This window comes from Protopterus annectens, chromosome 3.part0 (assembly GCF_019279795.1).
Source record: "Protopterus annectens isolate FY-2018-M chromosome 3.part0, PAN1.0, whole genome shotgun sequence".
NCBI lineage: Eukaryota > Metazoa > Chordata > Ceratodontiformes > Protopteridae > Protopterus > Protopterus annectens.
In genome coordinates, this window is record NC_056731.1 from 589,673,891 (window position 1) to 589,701,731 (window position 27,841).

The 27,841-nt window shown below is 44.7% G+C and overlaps 1 protein-coding gene across 2 annotated transcripts in view; it reads right to left on the reverse strand.

Annotated features, from left to right (window-relative positions):
* Positions 1-27,841, reverse strand: part of STAC (SH3 and cysteine rich domain) — a 1,460,498-nt gene that overhangs the window by 111,588 nt on the left and 1,321,069 nt on the right. For both annotated transcript variants that reach the window (XM_044064992.1, XM_044064993.1), the window contains exon 9: positions 24,974-25,062. In XM_044064992.1, the coding sequence (XP_043920927.1) occupies positions 24,974-25,062 (89 nt within the window). The remainder of the gene's footprint in view (positions 1-24,973; positions 25,063-27,841) is intronic.

Genomic DNA, 27,841 nt, shown 5'->3' on the forward strand with positions numbered 1-27,841 from the left:
ACTACGCCACCCGTCCCAGGTGTTCTCACACCTGGCCACTGTTAAACAGCCATGCACCATACATACTAGGGGGGGATGTCTGACAGTTCTGCCCATCACACATGGTGAGGATATGCCCCACACAGGATGTACAGCCCTCAATGGTGATGCCAGACCGTATAGTGGATCCACTGGTCATCCACATCCTGTAACCAACACCGGCATGGGGACCTAAGTGATGACCTCTCCACAACAAACCACACACATCATACGACCGGTGTGGTACCCTACAAGTCCTCCATGCCAGTGTTGAACACAGGCCAGACTGGCAACCGCCTAACGAATGCCTTCTCTGAGCACCCACATGCATGTCTGCAACAGGCAAACATGATAACATCAGGACCTTGTCCACCACAGGTAGGCACATGGTGTGGTGGACCCCAGCCACTGACTAGCTGTACATCAACAGTTGGAGCTAATACATGACAGAGCAATGTCAGTACCAGGGAAACCATCTCCCATTCATACCGGCGTCACCATACGGCCACACATACAATCATCCACGGCCGCTTGTGGGAGTGGTACTGCAGAGGGCACATGAGACAACCATAGGGCCTTCCCTAACTGTGGTAAGGACATGGTTGGGGGCACACAGACTTGGCTGGAAATGGTCTAGAATGGTACAATGGTCACTGCACCCACAGACATTGTCTGCAAACCAGCGGACATGTTCCATGCATACATCCCACCCCCCAAGAGGGACATATCCATCCCACCAGAGTGTAGCCTCCCAAACATCTCATATGGCCTGGAGTGATCCCATATCTCTATGGCGGTTGACACAGCACCAATGGGCACCGATGGTGTCCCTGGCTGTGTGCTACCCATCCTCATTGAGGCCCTCGGCCCACACATGCGGCCACTGTGTCATGTTAGCCTTACTATGGGCTATGTCCCCAATGGATGGCATATGGCATCTGTGGTCCCACTATGCCAGGGTAGTGCTCTTATGGACTGTAGACAGCCACACCCTATCCGCTTGACAAGCCTTGTCTGCAAAGCTGTGGGGAGGTCCATACAGGTGCCCATGGATACAGACAGCGGTGCTCGTCCTGTCTGGAGTGGTCACCAAGGCCATTGATGGGGATACGCGGGTTTGCACACAGTACCATGACCTGGTGGGAGCGTTCAGAGCACACTCCACATGGGACTCATGGAAAGGCTCGCCAGCATACATGTGGGGACATATGTCACCCGATGCTTCTCAGAAAGGTTGGAGGTCACACCACACAGGGTTGGTGTTCCTGGTGCCTTGTCACACTCATATCTGGTCTCCAGTGGAGGCCCACAGGGCTCAGTCCTGGGCCCCCTGCCATATGGCATTCGACCTTCCAATGTGCATGCAATCATAGGGGGATTGTGGCAGACAAGGTATGCAGATGACTACGCACCGGCCACCATACCCAACACCCCATGTGACACGGACATCCACCTAGGGCGTCATAGACATGGATAACTGGTGCCAGAGCCATGGCCTGCTACTACATGCCAGAGAAGGTGCAGACCTACCCAGTGTGAAGGACATGTTCGGCCCAATGTCACATGTAGGTGGTAAGCCATTCCAGATGGTGGACGTGTTCATGGAAATGGCTACAACACCTGTCGTTAACCTCTGTCAACACACACAATGGCAATGTGGGTGTGAAGACATTCCACTGTGGCCTCCTGGTCTGGAAGGAATCGCATCGACATCGGGGGTGTTCATTGTACCCCTGTACACATCACACACCAGAGCAATGACTGCGTACAATGGCACATCTGGCCTGTAGCTAACCTGATGCCTGCAGCACTCGGAAGGACCGCAAATGTTACACAAGGCTGGGATGACGGTGCTAGGACATGTGTCACAAGCTGCACGACCAAGGGGACTCCGGCTGTAAACTTTCACAGCACATCTGGTCTGTGGTGATCTGTGCCTGGCATACACGGCCATGTCTGACCTGGGTGACATGGGCATATTCCACTTCCTAGGCTCCAGGCAAACACGGGCACAGAAGCAACTGTCACACACATCACCACAAAGATGAGTGTGACGTGCTGGGGGAACAGGGTCAACGGCCGGAGATCCCCTACAACACGCAGAGGCGTGCCCGCCCATGTGAAGGTAAGGCCCTGACTGCCTTCGCCCAGGAGTAATAATGACATGCGGGTGTGTGAATATAGTTATGCGCCAGGCATCATCTGTGTGTCAGTGCTGGACGAGGGACTGGGGACTGATGGATGTGGCATCCCCATCCTGAGGGGTGTTAGCAGCCACACACAGTCATGCTAGGTCCACACATGTCGTAGGGCACATACCCTGTTATGTACATGTGTGCCTATGTTCCTATGTAGGGGTCCATGCCGGGTGCGGGTACCTGTGCTATGCTGATGTTGCCAGACATGCCTGTGGGTACCCCACGACTACGCATGGGGAACTAATTACAGTGCTCCCAGTAGGCACATGCAAGTACACCATCATTGTCATACGGGTTAACTGAACCAACATGGTGCTACACATGTAACCACCACGCATACTGTGTACACAGATCAATGAATGCTGCACCTGTCCTGCATGGTATGTCTGCTGCATGATGTCAGTGCACAACCCACATCACATACACACCTGTCACCAGCCATACACACACACCACAACATACACATCACGTACTATGCGGACACAGGTATCACATACACCTCTCACTATCTTGTCCACCCTGTGCATCAGAATATGTTTGCATAACCATGCACTGATGGTGTAGCTCACAGTTATGCAGCAGAGACTTCATCATATGCACAGGGTGATATGTGTGCCACAGGCATGGGCTGTACCAATGGATGACATCATGTGTGTGTGTAAGGGCCTGTGCATTGACTGGGCATGACTGTGTAGATTGCATGTGGGTGTGGTGGAGCCCTACAGTCGTGTTTGCTGTGTGTGGGTTTGTGTGTACACAGTTCAGTCATCTGTGATGCCTACACGGGGTATGCTTGGCAGCCCCAGACTGTACAGTGCAGGTGTTACGGCTCACTGTGTCCGGCTGCCGCGACGTGACCCGTGCCTGCCTGGGGTCGCACGGGCACGACCGGGTGTAGGTACAGACAGTCCACTCTCCGATGTCACATGTCCGCTGGAAATGTGCCCACGCCGGGCCGTCCAGGGCCACGTCCACGTGGCCTGCTCTGTCCTGGTGTGGTCGGTGTAGTAGCAGCTGCACTGCTGCTGCTACCAGCACTGTGTGGGTGGGCATGGGAGGTGGCACGCACACGCTGACCTGCACCAGGTGGTGTTGCTGGCCCACGTGCCCTATGCCTCACCCCTACCTGGTGTTCCTGCACGGACAGCCCACGCTCAAGGATGGCCATGCCTCGGTCGAGGATACCAGCCATCTCACCCAATCTCCTATCCAGAACATTGGCAAGATGCTGTTGGGCATTCACCAATGCCTGGATGTTGTCATTCAAGGAACGGATTGCAGACCTCTGCAGCCTCTGCCCTTCCTGGTTCTGCCGTTCGGCACGTGCCTGCGCCGCCATTACAGTCTGGAACATGCGTCTGGTTATACCAGCTGCTGCACCCTGTACGGCAGGTGTATGTCTAGCGGTGCTCCCCCTACGAGCAGCACCTGCCACATGCCTGCGTGGCACTGCACCAGTCATTACACTGGCAACATCGTGTGTACCCACACCTTCTGCAGCCACCACACATTCCTGCTCGGTGCCAACAGACGCTGACTGACCGTCATCTATGGGCAACAGTGTTGGGGTATGTGTCGGCATCCGAACCATGTTCAGGGATGAAGGGGATGTAAGTGTGATGTTCTCCAATGGCAGAGTGTCTGCCTGTGACGACCCTGCCTGTGCCTCATGCACATGGTCATCACCACTAGTATCTGTGGGGACACTAGCATCAGCTGGACCGCAGGAGGGGAACTCACCTACAGCACCTGTCAATACAAAGGCATACCGTCAGTTACACACATACACACACACACACACACACACACACACACACACACACACACACACACACACACAGACATCATGCATGTGATAATGCAGGTGGCATGCAGCATTCACACACCACAGACCAGTGAATGTAGACCAGACATTCCTAGTGGCAGTATGCACACTGCCCTGGTGGGAACAGTACAACAGGCAGGTGTCTTTTAGTAGGCATGCAGTACACACATTCATGGTAGTTTGCATGCATCACCGTGATACACCGTGTGGCCACGGGCGAGTTGACAGTACACATGTCTGCCGACACTATGTCATGTACACCGCAAACATGTGTGGTATCATGTGGACATGTGACGATGGTGTCCCACCGCATGCACCACATCACAATGGCTGTCATGGTGCAGTGTTATGTGTACAGTCTACAGATACAATGTATGGGTAACAGGGATGTCTGTGCAGGTGCGGTTGGTGTGAGCTGTGTACATAGCTGTACAGTGTGGAGTGCGGGCACTGTGCCACTGCACAGTAGCAGGACACAGTTATGTTTCTGTGTGATGCGTGACCTGGACGCATTACATTGCCATGTCTGTAAGTCAGTTCAGCCGCTCAGCAGCACGTATGTGGTGGATATTGGAGGCACCTGTAGTAGCTGTGGAGAGGCATTCCATTTCAGTGGTGTACTACATCGGATGTCCAAGGGGGCCACTACAGTGATGAGCCCACTATGTGTGTACAGGGTGCAACGGTGACTACCCACTGTGGATGTACTGTGTGGCAACATGCCTGTAGGTATCGACCATGGCCTTGTCTGTCTGGGTCATTGACAATTGTGTGTGGTGGACATCGTGCACATGGCCCTGTGGTGGCCCATGTGACATACAACCATACTAGTGTAAGGTGTCACATTCCCTACAGTTATGCAGACAGTGTGGATGTCTGCTATGTCGTGCATAGGTCATGTCATGGTGTGACAATGTTGCAGCCAGACATCCACGCAGCATGGGACATGGCATGTGCCATGTCACAACGTGCACCGATGCAGGGGCATAGGTCACATTGGTAACACCTGTGCTCTGGCAAGATCACAGCTCACTATGTGGTACTGTGTGCATACTGCAGAGGCATACCGATGCATACTACACATGCAGCCATTGTGGAACACCTACACCATTGTATGCATAGCTGAATGCACGTAACACACCAATAGGTCGTGTGGTGTCATGCCACTCACGCTAACGGTTGTATCTACTGTACATGGGTGGTGTGTGTGTCGGGTGGTGCAACCTGTATACCGTGACTGGGGCACACACAGGTGTGCATGTCATGCCTGGACACATGGGGAATATCAATACACCATATCATGCCTTTGACTAGCAACAGACTTACCTGCAACAGACCCTTGTGTTGCGACACGCCAGACGTACCTGTAAAGGGATGACACAAAGGTATACACATTATCCATTACTATCGCCACAGTCAGCAGTGTGCATGTCACATCATGCATCTGTGAGTTAGCATGTGCTATGCACATGTCTGCTAACACAACATAGCATACTGTAGTATGCGTCTTGTGTGGCCATATACCTGGCATGTATGGCTATATTATGTGTTGTACTATGACACCCACCCCCACGTCACTTATCATACAAACATGCAACCCTGACTTACCATGCAGCTCCAAGCTCATAGTTCGGGAGACACCCACCTCCACGATGGACGCATGGGTTTCTGCGTGTTGTTCCGTGGGTGTCCCCAGACTGGCCAGGAGCTCCTCCGTGGCTGTGAGTGGGGGCTGGGTTGGTGGCCCACCACCTGTCCCACATTGTTGTCTGGCGATTGCAGCGGCACGCTGTCTTGCATGCCGGATCAGGTCTGTGCAGTGCCTGCGGATTTGCTGATAAGTGCGGTTGTATCCGCCCAGGCTGTTCACCCTCCTGCACATCTCCTCCCACATCTCCTGTCGTTCCTGTGCCTGCTGTGGCACATGAGTAAATAACATGTCATGATTAGTATGGAGGTATGGTATGATCACCTCCTCCTCCTCCTGTCGACTGAATGCAGGAAGCCGGGATCGTGGCATTATCTGTAAGACATAATGATGGTGGCAGGTCACATTTACACTGCTGTGCTGGCATACTGTTGGAGATGCATTGCTATGACAAGTACGACATCTGCACAGTAATCTGTGAAAGGCATCGTGGCAGTGACACAGCCGATGTGTTGGCTTCACACCATTGAGCAGTGTGTGTCACATCATATCTGTTTGCCACCCCATCACACTGTACACGCACCATGTAGATGTTAGCCAGCTGTGGACATGTGTACCTGGCTGCACCTGTGTCCATATCACTGGCATAGGTCCCCATGTGACGTTGGTGCTGCTGTTCACCTGGACACTGTGTATATGTCAGTACACATCACGTCTGTAGCCATTGTGAACGTCAGCAGTGGCACTGTACACATACACATGGACACCTGCACATGCATGTGTTGTGCCATGTACATCCACACAGCACTGTACGGGTGTTGGACAACTTGCCACAGCTCACCTGTGTTGCACATGTGATAGACATAGGGCAATGTGTAACCATGACACATTAGCAGGACAGGCCATGCATAGCATGTACACACACACATTGTCCAGAGCATCACACAGCACCTGTGACACCACAGGGTGCATCACCACCACATTACTGCTGTGTATGGTTGATAGTGAGAGTGCCTTTGTCCATTGCACCATGTAGGACTGTGATAGCTCATGCAGCCTTGCTGGGCAGGTCTGCATGGTATGGCAGGGTATGCCACATACATGGCACTGGGTTGTGATCCACCTGGGGTTTTACGATATTGGCAGGGTGGCTGTCCATTCCATATGTCATTGCTATGTGTATATGGACATTCAACATGTCTATCGCCATGGTGTGGACACTGGCCTCAAGCGAGGTATGCTGCACGCTGCTTGCTGAGGGTGTGTCTGGTGCATGCAGGTATCACACATCCATGCATACACTGTAACCCTGGCAGGTGCTATGTGCTGGGATATTGATCAACACAGTGCTGTATGTGGACACACACCGCTATCCCGTGCACATGGATGGTTGCCTGCACTGATGTGGGTACCACATATGTGTACATCCAGTGCCTGCTGCCACCCCATGTCTGCTGCTGCACTACACACCGCCATCCCTCCCTCTGTGAATGTGGTGTTGGGCACAGCATAGGTATCCATGTATGGGGACAGGGATGTTCACATAGCAGGGTCACTGATGGTATCGTCGATCAGACCATACGCTGTATGACGCACCCTCTCACATATAACCGATTCATATTGTTGTTCACAACGGTGACACAGCTATATTGCTATGCGGGAGACATTCACAGCCATACATACACAGATGCATGCACGTCCATCTGTGGCATGGCCTGGACTATTGGTGTGGTTCAGCACATTACATGTTTGACTGCAGCTGGCGCAGACCTACTGTGCACATGTCTACACGGTAAGCCTGTTCTACAGTAGGCATCTGTGATGTGCTGTGCACATCTCATATCTGCACATTTGGTTGGTGTCCATCGGTCCACGGGCCAGTGGTGGGACACACAGGGATGTTGCTGAACATATATGCATGCAACCCTGTACAGCTGTAACACTAGCCTCTCAGATGCTCATGTGTCGTGGACGTGAACACCGTACACACACATGTGGTTGTGGGCTGCTGTCCATACCCATCTCCTCCTGTGGGTTGCTATCATCCCACACACTCCTTGTATTGTATGTTCAGGCTATGCACCTATGTGGGGCTTGTGGGCATGCAATACGATACTATATGCCTTTGCACCCATCACAATGTCACACAGGTACACCGGCAGCCGTACACATCACAGCTTGTTGTCAGCACGTCACATGTGGTACACACATAACACATCTCCTGTGGGACATGGTCATTTGTACGGGCATGTCCAGCTGTCACATACCACAGCTACCCCTACATGACGGCTATGCAGGACATGTGTCTGTACAGCTACTGTGACATGTACACGAGCAATGCCCCCTACCTACATCACATGGTACTACCTGTGGAGTATGTGTGTCTGCATCCATGCTATGGCCATAGATGACAATTGTACATCAATATGTGCAACATACCTCATTGGGGTTGTCATGTGCACATGTTCCATGTGTCAATGCATTGTTTGTGTCTGTTGGGCGGTCATTGTTGTGCATGGTTTACATGGCTGACATAGCGTACTGTGTCTGATTCCAGGTACTTCATTGGGCTACCAGCATTGTACATTTCTACAGCACATTCCAGCCATCATGTAGCCAGCTTAGATGACAGTGGGAGGTGTTCCGCCATGTGCACATATGTCACACAGTACGAGGGTGACTGACACACATTGTCAGGACTGGGTTCTGACTGCTGTGGATGTGTGTACTGGTGTTGACAACCATGACTGCACCAGATGGTGTCTTCTGGATGTGTAACATTCACAACACACACCTACATTCACATAGCAGCACATCGTCCACGATAATGGACATTCCTGCATGAACACTGTGTACGGTATGTCTGTATGACCACTGCATATATCACTGGTAGCCACCAGCATGGCTGCCTACAACAGCGGTGTGTATCCTGTGCAAACATGGGTTACACCTGTCACAACACACCTGTGTCAGATGGCCCTGTAGTGGGTGACAGTGCAGTTCCATACATCATGTAACAGTATACATCGTGCACCAGTATGTTGCAGACATGTGAACGGCTGTGCTAGTCGACATATGCACACATGACACATCACCTGGTACACCGTGTCTGCCTTGCCACCTGCTATTGTGACCACCCTGTGATGACATTGTACGGCCCACATGGACTGGGACATGTGATGGCTCAATGGTGAATTAACCCTCCGGGTGTGTGTCTAGCCAGGTGTCCAGTAGCCAGTGGTCTGCACGCAGGGATAGTGTACATTGGCCTACTCTGTCACTGGGACTGTTGACTATGGTCATACTGTAGTTATGCAGGCATGTGGTGTTTGTCCAGTCTGATAGTCGTGTTCAACCACACTACCATGGCACACATGACCTGTGGACATCTGCCTAAGGTGTGAAGCCCACATGTACATCTTCACATGCTATGCTGCCTGTGCAGCGGTGTCACATGTCTGTCTCCGGCAGGGCTGTCACAGGTAGGCACAGCATGCAGTGATGTGTGACAATGCTTACACCCTCCACTGTGCTGTACACAAGCACTTCACACACAGTAAAGCACACATGTCATTTATCTGCAGTGCCTGGGACCTGCCTCCATGCCCTACACGGCACACCTGCCAGTCCAGATTGTACACAGATCATACCTCCCAGGCACATACCTGGACTGCAACACACACGGGTGGGTGGTTCCCACACCACACAGTGATTTACACACATACTGTATATTCCCAAGACACATTGCATCATAGGTAATCCATGTTCAGATACCCATGTTCGTGACCGCTACGCACATTGTGACACGCGACAGTGAATACACTGTACACCACAGGTTACATGCTGGTCGTGTTGGCATACTGTACATTGCACCTAGGACAGTTGCTACTGCTATGTATTGACAGCAACACGCCCTTCCCTAGTATGGACTCCCATGTACCCACACATGCTTGGCCATGCAGTACGCATAGCTGGGTGACACATTACACGACACATACCATACCTACACTACCCTCGGCATGCACCAAACCTCCATGTGTCTGTGTGCTATGCCTACACACATCCCCTCTGTTTGCTGAACATCCATGCTTCTCAGCCCTGCTAGCCACACCCTAAACACACAACCATAGCAGCATGCATGGTACATACACTCTACAGCCGGTATTACTGACATCCACTGACAGAGGTAGTTGATGGCATGGCACCCGTCGATGGACAGTCTACGTGCCTATGCCAACACTGATCACAGTGCACTTCTGCTACATTTACACACTGGTAGGGACCATGCTATTCCACACAGAGACATGGTGGTACTGGCCTTTTCACAGACGCCACAGTGGTATTCCTGTTCCATGCACACGTGCTGTATGGGCACATGTGCAGGCTGTTGCACGGTAGTTATGTTCACATGTGTGTGGTGTGTCACTTGACAGTCATGGTGTGTCCTCATGGTGCATCACATACTCCACAGCTAGCTACCTACACATGACTGCCATACATTGCAGTGTGGGCCCTCACGCAGTGTGGTGGTATGTCTCTGCTGTTTGACTACATCCACATTCAATGCAGCATACAACAGTCATGCAGGCATTGCCAACACAGATGTTGCTGGCATCGTGCCTGTCAATGGGGTACCTACCAACAATACACACTCTCACTCACTACAGGGTTCCAATCCTTGGCTGGACATTGTATTAACCCTGTGGACACATACATAGTACTGCCATGCACATGTTATGTCCGGGAACACAGTCCCAATGTCACCTCAAATCTCCGTAGTTGTTGTATCCCGCCAACCTGGCTGTTACATGTCTCTGCAGCAGCACACTGCATTGACTGCTAGCCCATTCATGTACATTGTGTACCCTGACCACCACACTACCACATCTATCACACTACACATGGGTGGTACTGCATTGCACGTATGGGGCTGCATTTGTACACCCATGACTGGCCCATTCAGTATGGCATTGGGCCACATCCTGACATACATGCTTCACACACTCATTGACTACCTGCATGCCTTTACTGGCACCCTTGTTGGGCTTCTGTGCCACAGCACACCACATCCCATGCTGGCCACCTGTCATACTATTGCATGGGTGGTTGGGGTGGTACAGAGGGTATCACATCAGACATGATCCGCTCTTTGCCCTTCAGCGCCATTCCACTTTATGCTATTGCCAATGTACACATCCAGCATCACATCGGACCCTATGTCTCAGGATGTTACGCCATGTGCCTCCTGTACAGGTCACACAGTGGTGCAAGCATATCATGCTAACTACAACAAGTCAGGGACGTGTGACATTGCACAGTCCTCAGTCATGTGGCCCCTCATGCTCACTATTTGCATACGTACACTACCTGCTGTCACAGAGTATTGTCCATGCCTACATATACCACATCTACATACCTGGCAGCATTCTAGCTCATCCTACTCATATTGCTAACAACCATACAGGTGTCAGTGTGGCAGATATATCATGTAGATATCATTGCATCAGTTACATCACACATAGTGCATACACATCACCTTTGCATAGTGACAGTCATGCAGTGTGTATCACATGGATACTGTCCCTATACATGCATATCACGTTGTACATGGTTGCTGTACACACACATGCCCCACATGGTGCTGTGGTTGCCATATTCCACCATGGCGTGGGTACACATGTGCAGGACCACGCATTTCTGGACCGTATGTCTAGCTGATACCTTGGGTGCCCTTGTACCTGTGCCATACACACATGTACACGCGGGCAGTGTTACAATAACACATATGTGGTGTACCTTACACAATGGATACAACGTTACATGTCTCAGTATAGTCATGCTGTGATGTCTACCCAGCTCAGACAGTTTACATATGCAAATGACAGTCATGTAACACATCTGTACTCACCTGCATACCACTAACACAGGGGTGTAATCTACTCTGCCATGGGCCATGTTCTCCGCATTACTGATGCATGTAGTACTCCTACATGGCGTTTGCAGTGGGCAGGGTGGGAGGAGCAGTCCTGCATGTGTGCACACATGCCACATTGCTCAGCCCCGGCGTCTGTGTGATATCCACAGACTGGACACACACCGTGCTGTGGGACATAGGTCCTGTGCACATCCCACAGGGGCACACTGTGTCACTAGTCATGTGATAGCTCCCTTGCTGGTAGGGTGACACAGACCCATGGTACCACCACAGCGGAAGTACTGTATAGACATACAGTTGACATCCACTTCTGCCGTTCAGTGGACACTACCATGGGGGGGGTGACACTACTGTGTACATTTCACATGTGTTTACACACGGCCCTGCCGGACATCATTGTGGCACACATTGCACCTGCTACGGAACGTTTGGACATGGTTACTTGCTGTTCCTCCATTTCGGTACCTATTCTGCTACTACACTGTCCCATATGTGCAGGCCATACATATCTTGTTTATGTACATAACATTAGGCCATCCCTCCATCATGCATGCTATGCCTGTGATACTGTCTATGATTTCTGAACATATCCATCATGACAGCTTTGCATTACACATAATTGACATAGTCACCCCTACTGCGTGGGATACGTGCACGTCGTGCACATTCCGTATGACATCGACGGTATATGCCCATGCACATGTGTGCTGTGACACTATACATACATGGCCTATCCCCTGCTGTGGGGCTTCATTGTTCGATATCCACTGACAGCATCGGCGTGGGTGGTGGCATTGTTCTGTGTTTGGAATCCCTATGGCGGACCTTGGGTTATCACGTCTGTGTACATGTTGTCCCACTGCTGTGCACACGTTGTCCACAGTCGTTGGTATGCTCCACGGCTTAGCATTACATAACCACCTTTCACCACTCTCTGCCTAATGGACAGGTATCTTTACTTACACACATCGTTCACATACAGTGCAGATTAGTCATACGTATCATGCGTTACACATCAGTACATCTCGTGGGTTCGACATACCTTTCCGGCCTTTGCTTCTGTATTCGTCAATATCTTCCTCTCAGTATTTCCTTTCAATAGCGTTTGTGTTCGTTATGAACATACGGTTTGAATATCCAGGGAGTCTTCCTTTATTCGTCACCTGAGGCATGTGGGTTCATCACGCCAATAGCTGTTCCTCAGTGTGTACTTATGCGCATATCACTGGTGATCCTCCTCCATTCGTACGTTACCCGGGAAACTAGGCCATGGTTCATTCCTCGTGTGGCGTTAGTTATTTGCACTACCGTGGGGATGGTATGTATTGTATAATGTTTGTGTGACTGCATACGCTATGTGTGGTGTCAGGTACATTACGCTGTGGTGTTAGCCGTGGATTGTGTGTGTTGGGTATGGTATTCTGTTTGACATGTGGGTGTCCGTGTCCTGGCGGCGTCTGTCGATGGCATTGTGCATTCAGATGTGTAACATAGCTGTTATATTCCTGTACACAACGGATGCAGGGATGCATCAGCTGCTGCTAGTGTTTCCCACGCGGCTTGTTGCGGGTATGCGCTGTCATTGACTGCCTGTATGTTTCTGCTACGGTTTTAGCTGTTATCCCTTTGATATGTGCGATGGGGTATATCTGCGGATGTGGGTGACGGGTACGGGGTGTGGGTCTTGCATTTATACATACAAGATATGCTTGTGTGTGTGCTCCATCCCTGCTTGGGGAGCTGCAGGTTACCTGTCTGTTGTTCTGGGAATGTTTGTTTTGTTGATGTGTGGTGTCGGTATCACCTGCATGTGTGCTTCCTGCACGTATTCCTCCTTCACATCGGTTATATATCTGCGGATGTTCGTCCGTGCCTACTATCCATTGGCATTTTGTCACTGATAGTTACGGTGATTGTGGTCCTATACTTGGGACGGCCTGTATGCTACCGGTAGCCTCCTATTCGTGCCGCTTGCTTACTTAACGGTCGTGGAACACACAGCGGTATTTACGGGACCGTAAGTGTTCACGATCGGTGCCGGGATAGCACATTCGTATTTTCGCCGTACATGCCTGATGCTGTGTAACGTTGCCAACGTATCGTGTTGAGTCTACCATATGGCCGCCATACATACGGTCATGGTTTGTACATGTGTCCTTTGCATCTCCTGTTGGCTATGGCCCTGTGGTACATTCTGGGACATTTCCGCTTTGCATCGTTTTACGTCGCCACGCGCATAGCCACTGAGGAGATGTCAGTACTACTTTGTGGGTACTGCTGTACATACGCCTATGGTTCCTGTACTGTATGCCTACACATGTTATTACACTCCGCCTGTGACATGTCACCTACATACACATTTTACAGTGGCACACACATTACACACACACAGCGGAACACACGACAACCTCACCTCACACATACACATATTGCCGCCATGGCTCTCAACCTTCCATTTCCAAAATGAGGAACACACACATTACTAATGTGGAACAAATGGGCATAATGTGGAACACATACTAATGGCATACTAACAACTTCAGCTAAGTAGGTCATAGGATGGTTAAAATATGCTGATTTACTTACAATGAAGAACCTTTAATGAATTACTATGATTAATTTCTATTTACCAGGATGTCATTTAAATACATTCCTAACAATGAATGTTTGACAGACATTTTCAATGTGGAACTTTGAGGAACTGCGAGGAACATGAACTGTTTTAGACCCCAAATGAGGTACGTTCCTCATAATGACGTACACTTGACTGGTATGCTTGCCGCTTTCGCACCGACGGTTGCACACAATACCTACGTTGGCCGCATCGCCGGCAGCGGCGTGTACCTCCGCACTCATATCCTATGGATATGACACGCACATATCCCTTTACTGTACCGTGGACTGGTGATCATCCCGACACGCGGATATGTATTGATGCAGGTTGACATTTCCATGGCTGGCGTTCCCTGCTCTGCCCACCCTCCCGGATGATCGGGTTGTCGGTCACTATGTTTACTATGTGGAGATTTCGCGTCTTACTTATCTGTGAACTTGCATCCCTGGGTTCCATATTAACCTGTTGTACTTTATATCTGTGTATGTGTACATATATTTCTACATGTGTACTGATATCTATTTCCGTATCTGTGTATGCACATAAGTACATATGTGGTCGACTTGCGGCGATAGTGGCAGCATACGGCTACGCCGTGTGCTGTAGAACCGGCGTGCGGTGAGGTGTTGGCGTTCCATGCTCTGCTGGCTATTGGGTGTGCAGTGTTTGGGTGGTGCCTTTGTTGGAGTCACACATAGGTCCGGCCATACGGTACACATTACGGGCGGACATGTTTGTGTGGCGTCCATTTCACTGTGTGTGCAGGTAAGGAGGTGTCAGTCCATGGGGCCTACGCTGTCAAAGTATGTGCTATGCGTTCCCTCTTTGCCAGGGCGTGGGCATATTGGGTACGCCTCCGTCTACCTACTGGGGCTGGCACAGCGTGTTCATGGCGCTGAACGCCCTGTGCCTGTGCTTGCCTTGGCAGTTGTGGCGGGCTTGGTGGCCCTACACCATTATGTCCCTGCAGCAGCTGTTTCCGCAGAATCATATTGTGTAACATACAACATACTATGAATATGTGGGCACATGTGCCTGGAGAGTACTGCAAGGCTCCACCGGATGTATCCAAGCACCGGAACCGTGATTTCAACATCCCAAACACACGCTCTATGATTATTCTGGTTTGTGCGTGTGCCTCATTATGGCGTTCTTGCATGTGTGTGTGTGCATTTCTGATGGGTGTCATTAGCCACGGCTCCAGTGCATAGCCAGCATCCCCCACAAGGTGACCTTGTGTGATGTGGCCCCTGGCGAATACCTGATACAGCTGTGAGGCATGCCAGATATGGGAGTCGTGGTAGCTTCCAGGGCTGCCAGCACACACATCCATGATAATGCCCTGCGCATTGCACACGACCTGGCAATTGATGGAGGGGTATCCCTTGCGGTTTGTGTAGCGTCTACCCTGCTCCCTGGGCGGTGACTTGATTTCTATGTGTGTACAGTCGATCGCACCCAGTACCTCCGGGTATTGTGCCACACGGTGGAAGCGGCATATTGCTAGCCAACTCCTCCTGAGATCTGGGGAAGTTTATATACTCATGGGCATGTCGTAACATGGCATCCAGGAACTGGTGTAGTACCCTAGATGCTGATGCCTGTGAGATACCCATTATATCCCCGGTTGGCCTTTGAAAGGTACCTGTAGCCAGTATTCGCAAGCTCACACATACTTTTGTGTCCACTGGGATGGGCTCCCCTCTGTTGTCTCTTGTTCTCAGGCGTGGCCGGCACAGCTCCACTATTTGCTGTAACGTGTCCCTGTCCACCCTGTAGCGCTCTACTATCTCCAGGTCTTGCAGCCCCTGGTAGGTCACCCTTGGTCTGAACACTCTCCTTCTTCTGTGAGGCCTACGGTAGTTGTCGGCACCATCCTCCGCAACTCCGTCTGTCTCTGCCACATACCTATGCATCACGGCCACGGCGGCACCCACCATATACATATTAAAAGTTCCCCATGTGTTTACACCCTACGGTGCGGCGTTTGGGAAATCGCTGTGTGTTGTGTGCATTCACACTTTATACTGTTGTGCTGTATACCCGGTGATGTCATTGGGTGTGTCTGTGCAGCCGTATCCATGGATTATTTTCGGTGTTTTACGGTTGCAACTGCAACGGTATTGCCTTTAGTGTTACATTACAGTTGCCTGCATTGGCTTAGCTTTGCATCTTACATTACTGCATCCTGCAGGCATATGGCATATGATGCATTTTATCTGCAGCCGCAGTTATGCTACTTCTGTACTTGGCTGTGCTATTTCGGTTCTTTGCTCTTTGCATTTCTACTACATCCCCTACTATCTTTGCATTCATATGCCTCCCTTTCCCGTTATGCAGGAGTCTGCATGCAGAGTTGTCAGCCGCCGTTTGCCCTTCCTGGATTGATTGGTGTTGATTGCTCATTACGGCTCCAATTACACTGCTTCCGCATTTCCTCATATTCTCTGCATTACCTTCCTATATCCGTGGTTGTTGACGGGGAGGCCGTCACATGACTGGGTTGGGGAACGTAGTCATCCTCGTGCACATGCATCTGTGCGCGCATTATGTACTCTCAGCGCATCTATTTCCTCACGCCGGTCCTGCTGCTGTGATGTGCATTGTACAGCCCAGGTTTGCTGGCCTCCAATATGCTTCCTCCTACAGTGGCACACCCCTCTGCGATTGACATGTATGTCTTGTAGGTCACGTCCCGGTGTATTACCGCTACGCCGTTTGCTCCATCCTTACACCGGCGCCAGCTTTGCGATTCACTATTATCTGCCTCATTTGCATGGCATTGACTGCTAATACATGGTTACGGCGCCGAACACTGCCACCACTCCTTGACAACCCTTGCGCTGGGGTTGAGGCTTTCCATACATACTATGGTGTGTGGTGGCTGTACAGCTGATGTGTATTATACAGCTCTTTTAGGACATTGTCATATTATTTCATTGCTTTGCACCTTCTGTACACATATCCGGGGGTTCTGCTGTGGTTTCTACGTACATGACATTTTTGTCATTATTTACAGTTTGTGCATGTTTTCTTTGGACATTCTCGGTGCCTTTCACCATTGGCATATTGCACCTGTATGATACCTGACGTTGACAGCCTTCCGTTACTCCTTGGTCATGTTTGGGTAAATGTAAACCGTTTTTTTTGGTTTACATTGCCGCGTCTTACGCTACGCATGCCCCACTTCGTGGATCGCTATTTGCCTTCATTTGCATGGTGCAATACCGCACACAGTGTGATTAGCATACCTACGCCGGGGGCGGCGCAGGTCCGGTGCACGCCGGTAGTGCACGTGGGATTGCTTCATACCTGAATCGCTCGGTGGCCATATTTGGCTTTATAACGCCGACGCTATGCTGGCGCCTGGCGCAAGGTTCATGAATCCCGGGGTCTATGTATAAATTTCACATACAATTATCTACTATAAGCTAGAATTGTGATGAATTGATCTCAACAGTACATTTCTGCTCTCACTGTTCATTAAATCATTTAAGTCACTAGTAATCAGAAAGTTCCAATATTTTTTATCAAAGTTATTTCCACTAGATTGAATCATTCTGTATAGATTAGATAAACTTCATTTATAGGAGTTGTCCCTACTTATAATGAATATTATATACTCCAGCAATATTGGTACTGATTTCCATTCATATTCCTTTGTTAAAGAAAGCAACTAACAGTTTAATTTATCTGTTATGATGGAGAATAGTAATTTATGAAAAATGTCCATATTTGTTTCCTCAATAACTTTTACTAAGGAAATTACAGCTCTATTATTTATCCAATCATACCACATTAACATCTTAAGGTTTTAAGTATTTCCATCTTTCCGCGATTAAAACGTGCTAGGAACTCTGATGACTGAGCTATGGGGAAGATAATTTATTCCCATTTTTCACAGTTTGATTTAAAAAAATTAATTTCTGAAATATTTTAAAAATCAGTGCTATATAGGTAGAATAATTTAATTTGGTAATTGATTTTCCTTCAAAAATATTTTTGACTACAATAAGATGTTACTAATGATTTCAAATTTAATTGAAGATGTGTCTCCAACAATTAGTACTAATACTTTTCTTCCTTATATGATTTTCCACTGACTAATACATGGAGGATCTAGCCATATTATCATCATGCTAAATAATGCAGCTGAGAATTAAGACTCTAAATAGGAAAAAAATAATCCCACCATATCCCCATGGTCTAATATCACTTTTACATGAAATTTTAGGGTTTTTAGGATGTCACAAAAATGAAATTTCCTTTTTTTTTTTTGATTAGTTTCTTCTCTGGCATTCAGAATGCTGATTATAATAAAGGATGTATGGAAGTATAATTATCTTAGCAAGTGTTAATCTATCTTCAAATGTAAAACATATTTCATTCCATTGTTTTATTAAATTTTTTATTTCATTTTTATCGATTTAACATTTGTTAACCGGGAAAGTCTGACTTGGAACAAAGCCAATTTTCGGTAGAGAAACGCTCCAGACACATGTCTTTGTAACGTGGGAGGAAACCGGAGCAGTCAGAGGAAACCCACACGAATGCAGGGAGGGCATGCAGACTCTGCACAGAAGGCACTCCAGCAGAGAACTGAACTGGAGAACCTCTAGCTGTGAGGCGACAATGATAGAGCTGCATCACTTTGCTATCCAATTTTATATATTAATAAATTAAACATGTAATATATTCTAAATAAGATTGTTCAGTTATTAATTACTGAATCAATATCACACTGAATTTTAAGTTTTATCCATCTAGTTTTCATTACCCCAACTTCATGTTCTGATTTGTATTATCAAGCCATTAATCTTTGTAGCTCAGTAAGAACTATAATTTTTTATTACTATATCACCTTCTTTCTGAAGTTCACTTACCCTACCCTTTGCAAACCTTTTATCTTACTCTATTATGCTATTTGCTAGTGTTTTCTTTGCATTACTAGTATCCCATAAATTTGTAAGCCAGCTCCATAATAAAAAAAAAAAAAGAGGGAAAAATAAAAAAATAAAAAAGCCTACCCTGATAGTATTAGCTCTATCACTGCTATGTGTTTTACTTTTTGGCATATGTCATGAGATACCAAAGGAAGCACCTCAATTTCCTTGTACTACAATACCAATGGCTATCTAAGGTTTTTTTGTACATTGTATATAAATGTTTTTAACTTTTTTCTCTTCAAACTATATCTGTAAAACCTGAAACATCTACTTACTGTTGCTATTTATTTGTATAAAGATTTTTACTTTACTTATTTTACTTTTTTTGTTAATTGCGGAGCTTTTCTCCCTGGGCCTCCACTGAAAATGGGTCCCAACCCAGTGGACTTTCCCGGTCAACAAATGTCAATAAATAAATAAGTAATTAATAATAATAAGAATAAAATCTACAGAATACTGTGTTCTATTACTGTTTCCATCCATAATGCCAGTAACTGCTTCATTGTTGACATATGCTCTTTGTTTTTACTTTGCACACTGCTTTAGTTTCTCATTGCACATATGCATAACTAATATTATGTTAAATTTTATTTTGCACAATTCTTGGTCTGTCTTTTTGTCATTGTACTTTTTAATTTTAAAAGCCAAAAGAAGAAGATTGTAAAAACTTTGTTGTATTTTTACCTGTATAGTCTATATCACGCCTAAAAACATCTGCTGTCCAGTGTACCTACACTGTTTACAATTACAATAAATAAATAATTGCAGAGGGAGTCACAAGTAAGTGGAGAGAGGAGCAGGCAGGGAACAATAGAGAGAAGTTAGAGCTAAATATACCCGTGTGTATACTGGCAATGTCCTCAGGCTGGGAATAGGTATTACCATTTGAGATCAGCTCCATTCATGGATGAGTATTACCTCTGATATTCTTACCATAGTTAAAGAAGAATTTGAAGAGGTGGGGATAGTCATTTGATTCCTGGGTTTGTAAATGTTAGTTGTTTGCAGACCTTTTTAAGTTTACTTGTATAATGAGGGAGTTTGAGTTCATTCTTTAGTGCCAGAAGTTTTTTTTTTCTTTTACTAAAGGGTTTTTTGGGGGGTTCCACCAAAGGGGCTTCTTATTTTCCATCATACTTATAATGATTGTGGACAGATACTTTGATATAGGAAATAATGTAGGATTAAAAGTCAGGGAGTATAAAGGCTGCTTTTGTTATAAGGTCTCCTGGAGCTTTAAATTTCTTGAAGCTCTCTGAGAGTGTTAGGAAATTTGCCCTGGAGTGGTCTCCAAATACAGCAGAGTTTGATGCAATCTAAGGCTGAGTTCATAGTCAAAATATGATTGCATTGTTGACCATATTTGATCATGGAGGTGGAAGTTTTAGCTATAAAGTAGACTGGTGTTATATTAATGAGTAGAAGGCCAAAGAGATTGGATCACCTGTTAGGAGAAGATACTAGAATGTCAAGTGAGTTGCTATTTATAAAGTAAAGGAGCAGTTCTTTGTAGCATATGTTTGCCAGTTGATGAATAAGTAGTTAAAAAAATTGAGGTTGTTTGTGTTCCATAATTAAGGAAACTGATTTTTGAGATAGGTGTCATGGGCAGTGGAATTTTATTCTTTTGTATTTTATCCTTTCTTGACCAGGTTAGTCCCAATAGAACTACATCCTCTTTTCAGGGAAGACCCAAGGTGGTATTTATGCTATACTAGGGGAAATCTGGTCAGGGCATTGCAGAACTTCCCGTACTCCTTAGGAGAGTATTTGTTCCATTTCTAGTGCAGTTGCAGTTGGGATAACTTCATTTAAGGAGATCCAAAATGGTAGATAGCACACAGGCAAATGCTGGTGCAGTATTTGAAGCTCTAAAAGATTATGAGGAGCTGTTTCTGCAGAATTTGTTTATCAGAAGCAAATATTCAAAACAACGGTGGATATGTTATTGCAACCCTATAGCTGGAAGGGTTTCAGAACTAGCCAGTGGAAAAGATATTTTATTGGGTGAAATTCTACACAAAATTCAACTGGAGGAATTGGAAGCTATTTTGAAAGAAGATTGCCAGATAAAGGAATCATATGCCAAGACTGTTAAAAAAATTTCAGGGAAGAAAGTGATGAAACATGAACAAAGGAAAGTAAATATCAACAATCAAAGGATGACACTTGGGGCAATCTAATGGTTCCATTGGGAGTTTAGGCTCAGGAAGTAAGAGCTTTTATTCTAATTCATAGACATTTTGTGGCTTTATTTCTGAGACTGGTTCTGCTCTGGAAAGTTTTGTGGGGAAGTATAAGAAGAAAAGGGACATTAATCCGTGGAATTCTTATGTGGTTAAAGCATTTTCAAAAGGAAACAAAGAGAAAATTCATGTTCAGTTTTGAACAGAAGTTGAAAAGGAGACTTTAAAGAGACATTTAAGCAAAATTTGTAAAGACGTTATGGGTGTTAGCAAAGACTATGGTAACAAAAGATTATGGACCCGGGGATGGACTGTCATATTTTACTGAAAATGGAGAAAGAAAACATTTTCTGGTCCCTAGTAGAGGGGAACAGTGGTATAGTAAAATATTGGGGACAACCGAAAACATGCTTTTCCCCCATGGAAAAAGTGATCATTTGATAAGTAACTGTGATAAGAGGAAATGTTATATTCTTCGGGAAACAGGTCATGATGCAAAAAAAGCATGAATTGAAATGTTATAAATGTAACAAAATTGGGCATTTATTGATAGATTGTAAACTATAGAAAATGGATGAAGAAGAGGAAAACAAAAGTGAGGACAGTATACGAAGAGAAGAAACAGTCCCAATAAAAAGGTACGAGAAAGTGTGGAAGCAAGATCAGGGTAAAAATAAAGATAAGCATGAACATAAAAATGAAAAATAAGATAATATAGAAGAAGTTTCTGAAATAAGTGACAAGGAATATAAACTGGAAGATAGGGAATTATATTGTCACAAGAGTAAGAGAAGAAAAAGAAAACATTACATGGATAAGTGTAAAAGAGAGAGAGAAAATAAATGGATAATGCAGATGAGATAAATACTTCAAATTTACACAATTTCTGGTAATCTGCAACATAGACATAATGGCAACTTTACAGTGATTTCAATAAATGTAAACAGTATCAAAAATATAAGCAACAGAATAGACATCCTAAATCAGTGTCGTAAGTGTGATGTTGATGTAATAACAGAAGATGGAAGATTTTTCACACAAACAAAGAAACTTCGGGGAGGAGATGCAATATGGAAAGTATGAAAAGAACTGTGTTCAGGCATAATGTAACTGTAGAAAGTTAGTGAAAATATTGAATATAACATTGGCAATGATGGGAAGATTAACTGTTGTAGATCTCAGATGACATAATCAGTTATATAGAATGATAGTATTGTTTTGCCTATGTTACAAGTAAAGAAATGTATTTCAAATTTTGATTATGTAGTAATTAATATGAATATAATATTAACAGGAATTCTTAACTGTGATTTGAGAGGAAAAAAGAAGAAGACAAGAAATGATGTTAAGAGGTGAAATTTGCCATTCTGGGAGTTTGCTATTTTGAATGTTTCATTGTTGTCATCTTGCTGTTAAACGAGTTGACATTTTGGTTCTTCAATTATTTAAAGTAGAACCATATAAATATATATACATATATGTATAAGTTTACCGGTTTACCATCAAAATGTTGCAGGTCAGTTACATGACCTGGAAAGGCAATTTTGCGAGTTGTCTTAACATTGATTTTAAAAAATGTCAACTCCATAAGGGTGAATGCTGGTGTGCATTCACTCTTGTGGATTCATTATTTTGAATGGTGATCACACTATAGTGGGGATTGGGAAAGTTACACTTTCCTTTCACTGTAGTATGACCTCGGAGTTTGGATATGTAAGTAGCAGGGGGTGGGGGGCACAGCTACTCATATGAGGGATGTAGGGGGGCTTGCCCCCTTCAAAACCTTTGTACAAGTAACCGGAAGTGTGGGTATTTTCCTGAGTTGTCAACTTTCCTTAATTCCTACTTTCAGTTATGTGAATGATCAGTAATTCATTCTACGACATTACACTCGCAATTGTCAGTTGCGAGATTTTGATAGTAAATTTTATATATATATATATATATATATATATATATATATATATATATATAAATAAATACATACATGGACAGATAAATCAGGCTGCTGGATGGAGGCCAAAGAAAAGCCACTAGAAGGAAAAGATTTGATTAGATATTAAAAGAGATTAATCTATTTTCAGTACAGAAGATGGGATGGAGATGCAATATGATGACATGGGTTCACAAAAATCACATCATGGAGATATGAAGGTGTCACCCTCACAAAAAAATAAACAATAATGCACTTTAGTAGAAATAATAGTGGTATTAATTGTCATGTTGTGGTCAAAAATGTTCACCAAATCTGAAATTCCTTAGTAGCAATATTCAAACTGTAGTAACAAACAATACCTAATGCTTGTCTCTCTTAGATTCTTTCTGTATCCATTTACTACTGATAATTTGAGTCTGTTTTATACACTAATTGTGTTTTTCAATACTCCTCATTGATATGATAGATTTGATATAGCTCAGCTATTCATATTCTTGCCTGATTTATCTGTGGGATGACCTTAACCCTGCACAGACAACAGTATCAGAAGTGGAAATGGTTATACTGAACATTACAAATGTGTCTTTGGTGGATTTCAAAATGCTTGCAAGGTTTAGCGCAGGGACAGTGAGCTGAAGACTGTCTCTTTATACAGGCAGTTTGCTTAAGATGTGAATACTGATTATCATTTCCAGGATGACATGTTCAGTTCTACACACTCTCTAAGGATTTTACCTCTGCTGTGTATACATGCAGCTCTAACTGCTACTCTGGTATTGACTGAATGTACAGGCAACAAAAATACATCTGTTGACAATATCCTGTTCCTAATATAGTGACAATGGAGAAAGGGTTTTATTGTGAAAAAATGTAAATGTTGTTACTTGACATGTGTGAACATGAATGTTTTAAATATCATGCAATTTTTTCTAGATTTATGAATGTATTGTGGGGACAAAGGCCCACAAACAGATATAGATTTTAAAACTTGCTCTTATAAACGTAAAATTGTTTACAAAACTTACAAAAAACCTAAAAACGTACACACTTTTAAAACTTTTTAAAACTTAAAAAGGTGCTAGAACAGCAAGTTTTGCTTTGGCATACATTTTCACAGGTATATGAAACCTGATATTAAGGGATTGTAATTCCTAGTGATTTACCAAAACCTATCACAACATCTAAAGGGTCACGACCAAAAAAAATGGGGCAAAAATCTGTACATTCTGAAAAATTCTGGACAGTTGAAAGATATGTACACAACCTTCCCACATAGCAAAACTGAATTGTTGGTGTCTGTTTCTGGAGAGCTGCAGCCATCCCTTTAAGGGGTATAGGTGAAATGCATTTTATTCATGTATAATTTTACACAGAAACCTTGCCAAGCAGAAGCATTCTTATTCTGTGCTCTTTAGGGGAGGGTGGCCTAATGGTTAAGGTGTTTACCTTACAAACACAAGGTGCAGTGTTTGAATCTCACAAGGGATAATTGGCTAGGCTTAAAATGGCTCACAAGAGCAGTTAGCTTAGTATTAATCTATGAACCTATGAACTCAGCATCTCAGATTGTGGTGATAATAATCATTAATACAGTACCTTTCTTTTCTTGACCATTATTTTGCAAATATGACATAAAAGTGTGAAAAACTGGCATGGCACTGATTTACCTTATCTCCAAATCTTGAGTCTCCTGAGGTACAAATCTATATAAGGCAACATAGGTGTTCAACAGAAAAGGGTCCTTACGAGTGTGAACCTTCAAAAAAGAAAGAAAGAAAATATTTGCCTTTTACTTTTAAATCAGTGGGAAATACATATTTTATTCTTTATGACAGCTTTGCATCCATCTCTCTCTCTCTCTCTCTCTCTCTCTCTCTCTCTGTGTTCTTATATATGAAACACTATATAAAACTATATAAGTATATATATATATATATATATATATATATATATATATATATATATATATATATATCATTATAATTATATGTCAGTATTTTGAGTAGCAACATTTATGACACTAACAATATCAATCATAAAGGACCTTAATGTAAAGCAACAAAAACAACAAAAATATTTAAGATATCTTTTATGCAGGGTGGGTTTGCTCTCTGCACCCCCAATCCTGCTACTTATGTATACCAACTCCAAGATATTGAACAGCAGAGAAAGGAGGAAATGATAAAAGGCAAATTTGTACTTTCTGCTGTACTGTGACCTCACACACACAAAGATGCCAGCAAAGCTTCTTAAGCTGGCAAATCCAATGATCGGTATCCTAAATAGTGGACTAATGACTAACAGCTATAAATATGTGTGTGTATATGTGTGTATAAATATATATATATATATATATATATATATATATATATATATATATATATATATATGTGTGTGTGTGTGTGTGTGTATGTGTGTGTGTGTGTGTGTGTGTGTGTGTGTGTGTGTGTGTATGTGTGTGTGTGTGTGTGCGTGTGTGTGTGTGTGTGTGTGTGTGTGTGTGTGTGTGTGTGTGTGTGTGTGTAGAAGTGCCAACTGTCAGAATACTGATAGTAGCGCAGAAAGTAATGTCGTAGTGTTTCTAAATGTTGGTTTGTCTCTTTACATTTTTATGGGAAGTATCTAAAGTAATATTGCAGATGTTTCCGTGCACTCCTGTCAGATGTGACAGTGAGTACTGTATGGTATGTAAAAGATATATGCCCTTTTACCCACTGTAGTGTGATACTGCAGTTAATATATATAGTTGGGGGTGTGTGGGGGGCACAGCCCCTCACACTGGGGGGTGTGGGAGTGCAGTTTGGTTTTATATCGTCTGATTTCTGTTAAGAGGGTAAGTAAGTAGTTTTTAAGTTTTAGAAAGAGTTAGTCATTGGTGTTGTAAGTGTTTATGTCTATGGCTTAAAATACAGTATTTTGAATTTCAGCATTGTAAGCTTTCAGTATAATGACACTCAGTCAAACGAGTTTTCACTATTTTGAATATCAGATATTGTGGTTGGTCTCAGTCAAATGAAATTCAGTATTTTGAGTTTTCAGTCATGTGAAGTGTATATATATATATATATATATATATATATATATATATATATATATATATATATATCAAAACATTGAAATTTCATAACGTTCAAATTCAAAACATTAAGACCAAAACATCAAAATCACAAAACACTGAAAACCCAAAACAATGAAAACTCAGAATACTTAAAGTGTGCTTCATAACACTGAAAACTAAAGCGCACATGTAAATAACATCCCCTTCACCTATAACAACACCTATCTAACAAACACACTTTCTACTACGCTTCTGCAGGGGGGGGGCAAGCACCCATGCACCCCCATGTGGGGGGCTCTACCCCCCAGTAAATTAAATATACCATCTCCAAGCACGCACTACAGTGGAAAAAAGTTAATTTCCTAACCTCACTGTATCGCGATCACCATACATTGAGGTTAGGAAATTAACTTTTCTCCACTGTAGTGCGATCTTGGAATTGGTATATTTAATTTATGGGGGGTGTGGGGGAGGCAAAGAGGTGGAGTAAGAGCAGCAAAGTATTGGGCAGAAAGATCAGGATTATATAGTCACATGCAGACTGAATTTTTATTTAAAGCACTGGGGTTATGTTTGGAACACAATGCCTTTTTCTATAAGAATGATTGGTATTTACAGATCAAAGGTACAGCTATAGGTACTAATTTTAGGTGTCAGCTCTTTTTTGGATATGTCCAAAGTATTTGATGCACCAAATCCTGCTAAACAAACTAAACCAATATCATCTATCAAATTCCACTCTTATCTGGTTCCAAAGCTACTTAACTGACAGGTACCAAGCTGTGAAATGGGAAAATTCTCTCTCTCCTCAGCTGCCATAACTATAGGAGTCCCACAGGGTTCTATCTTAGGACCACTACTATTCACAATCTTCACAAATGACCTCCATACCTCCACACAGCATGCGTCTCTCATTCAGTATGCAGTTGCTGCACAAAACATTCCCACCCTCCTGTAAACAACTCAACTAGCATTCTCTGATGTTGAAAACTACCTTACCAAAGCCCAATTTATCCTCAAACCATTAAAACTCAGCTTATGATTATAACCAGTTCTAACAAAAACACTGACAACAGTCAATTCACTATCTACTCCACAAATGCTACTCCAATCGCTCCAGTGGCACAGGCTAAGCTATTGGGAATAACCATAGTCTCCCACCTAAAATTTGATAGTCATCTCAACTTAACTATTAAAAAAGTACATGCCAAACTGGGATCACTCTACCATAGGAAACCATTTCTTAACAACAACACAAGATCAGCCATTGCTCGCTCCCAACTTCTATCCACCCTACTCTATGCATCTCCCATTCCGACTAATCTCAACAAAACTGAACCAAGCAAAATAGAAACCTGCTATAACAGAATTGCTCACTTTGCTGCAATGGCTCATATAGAACTCATCACTGTACTGTTTTGAGACAGCTCCACTGGCTTGAACTGCCCAACCTCCTAACCTACAATCAGCTTTGTCT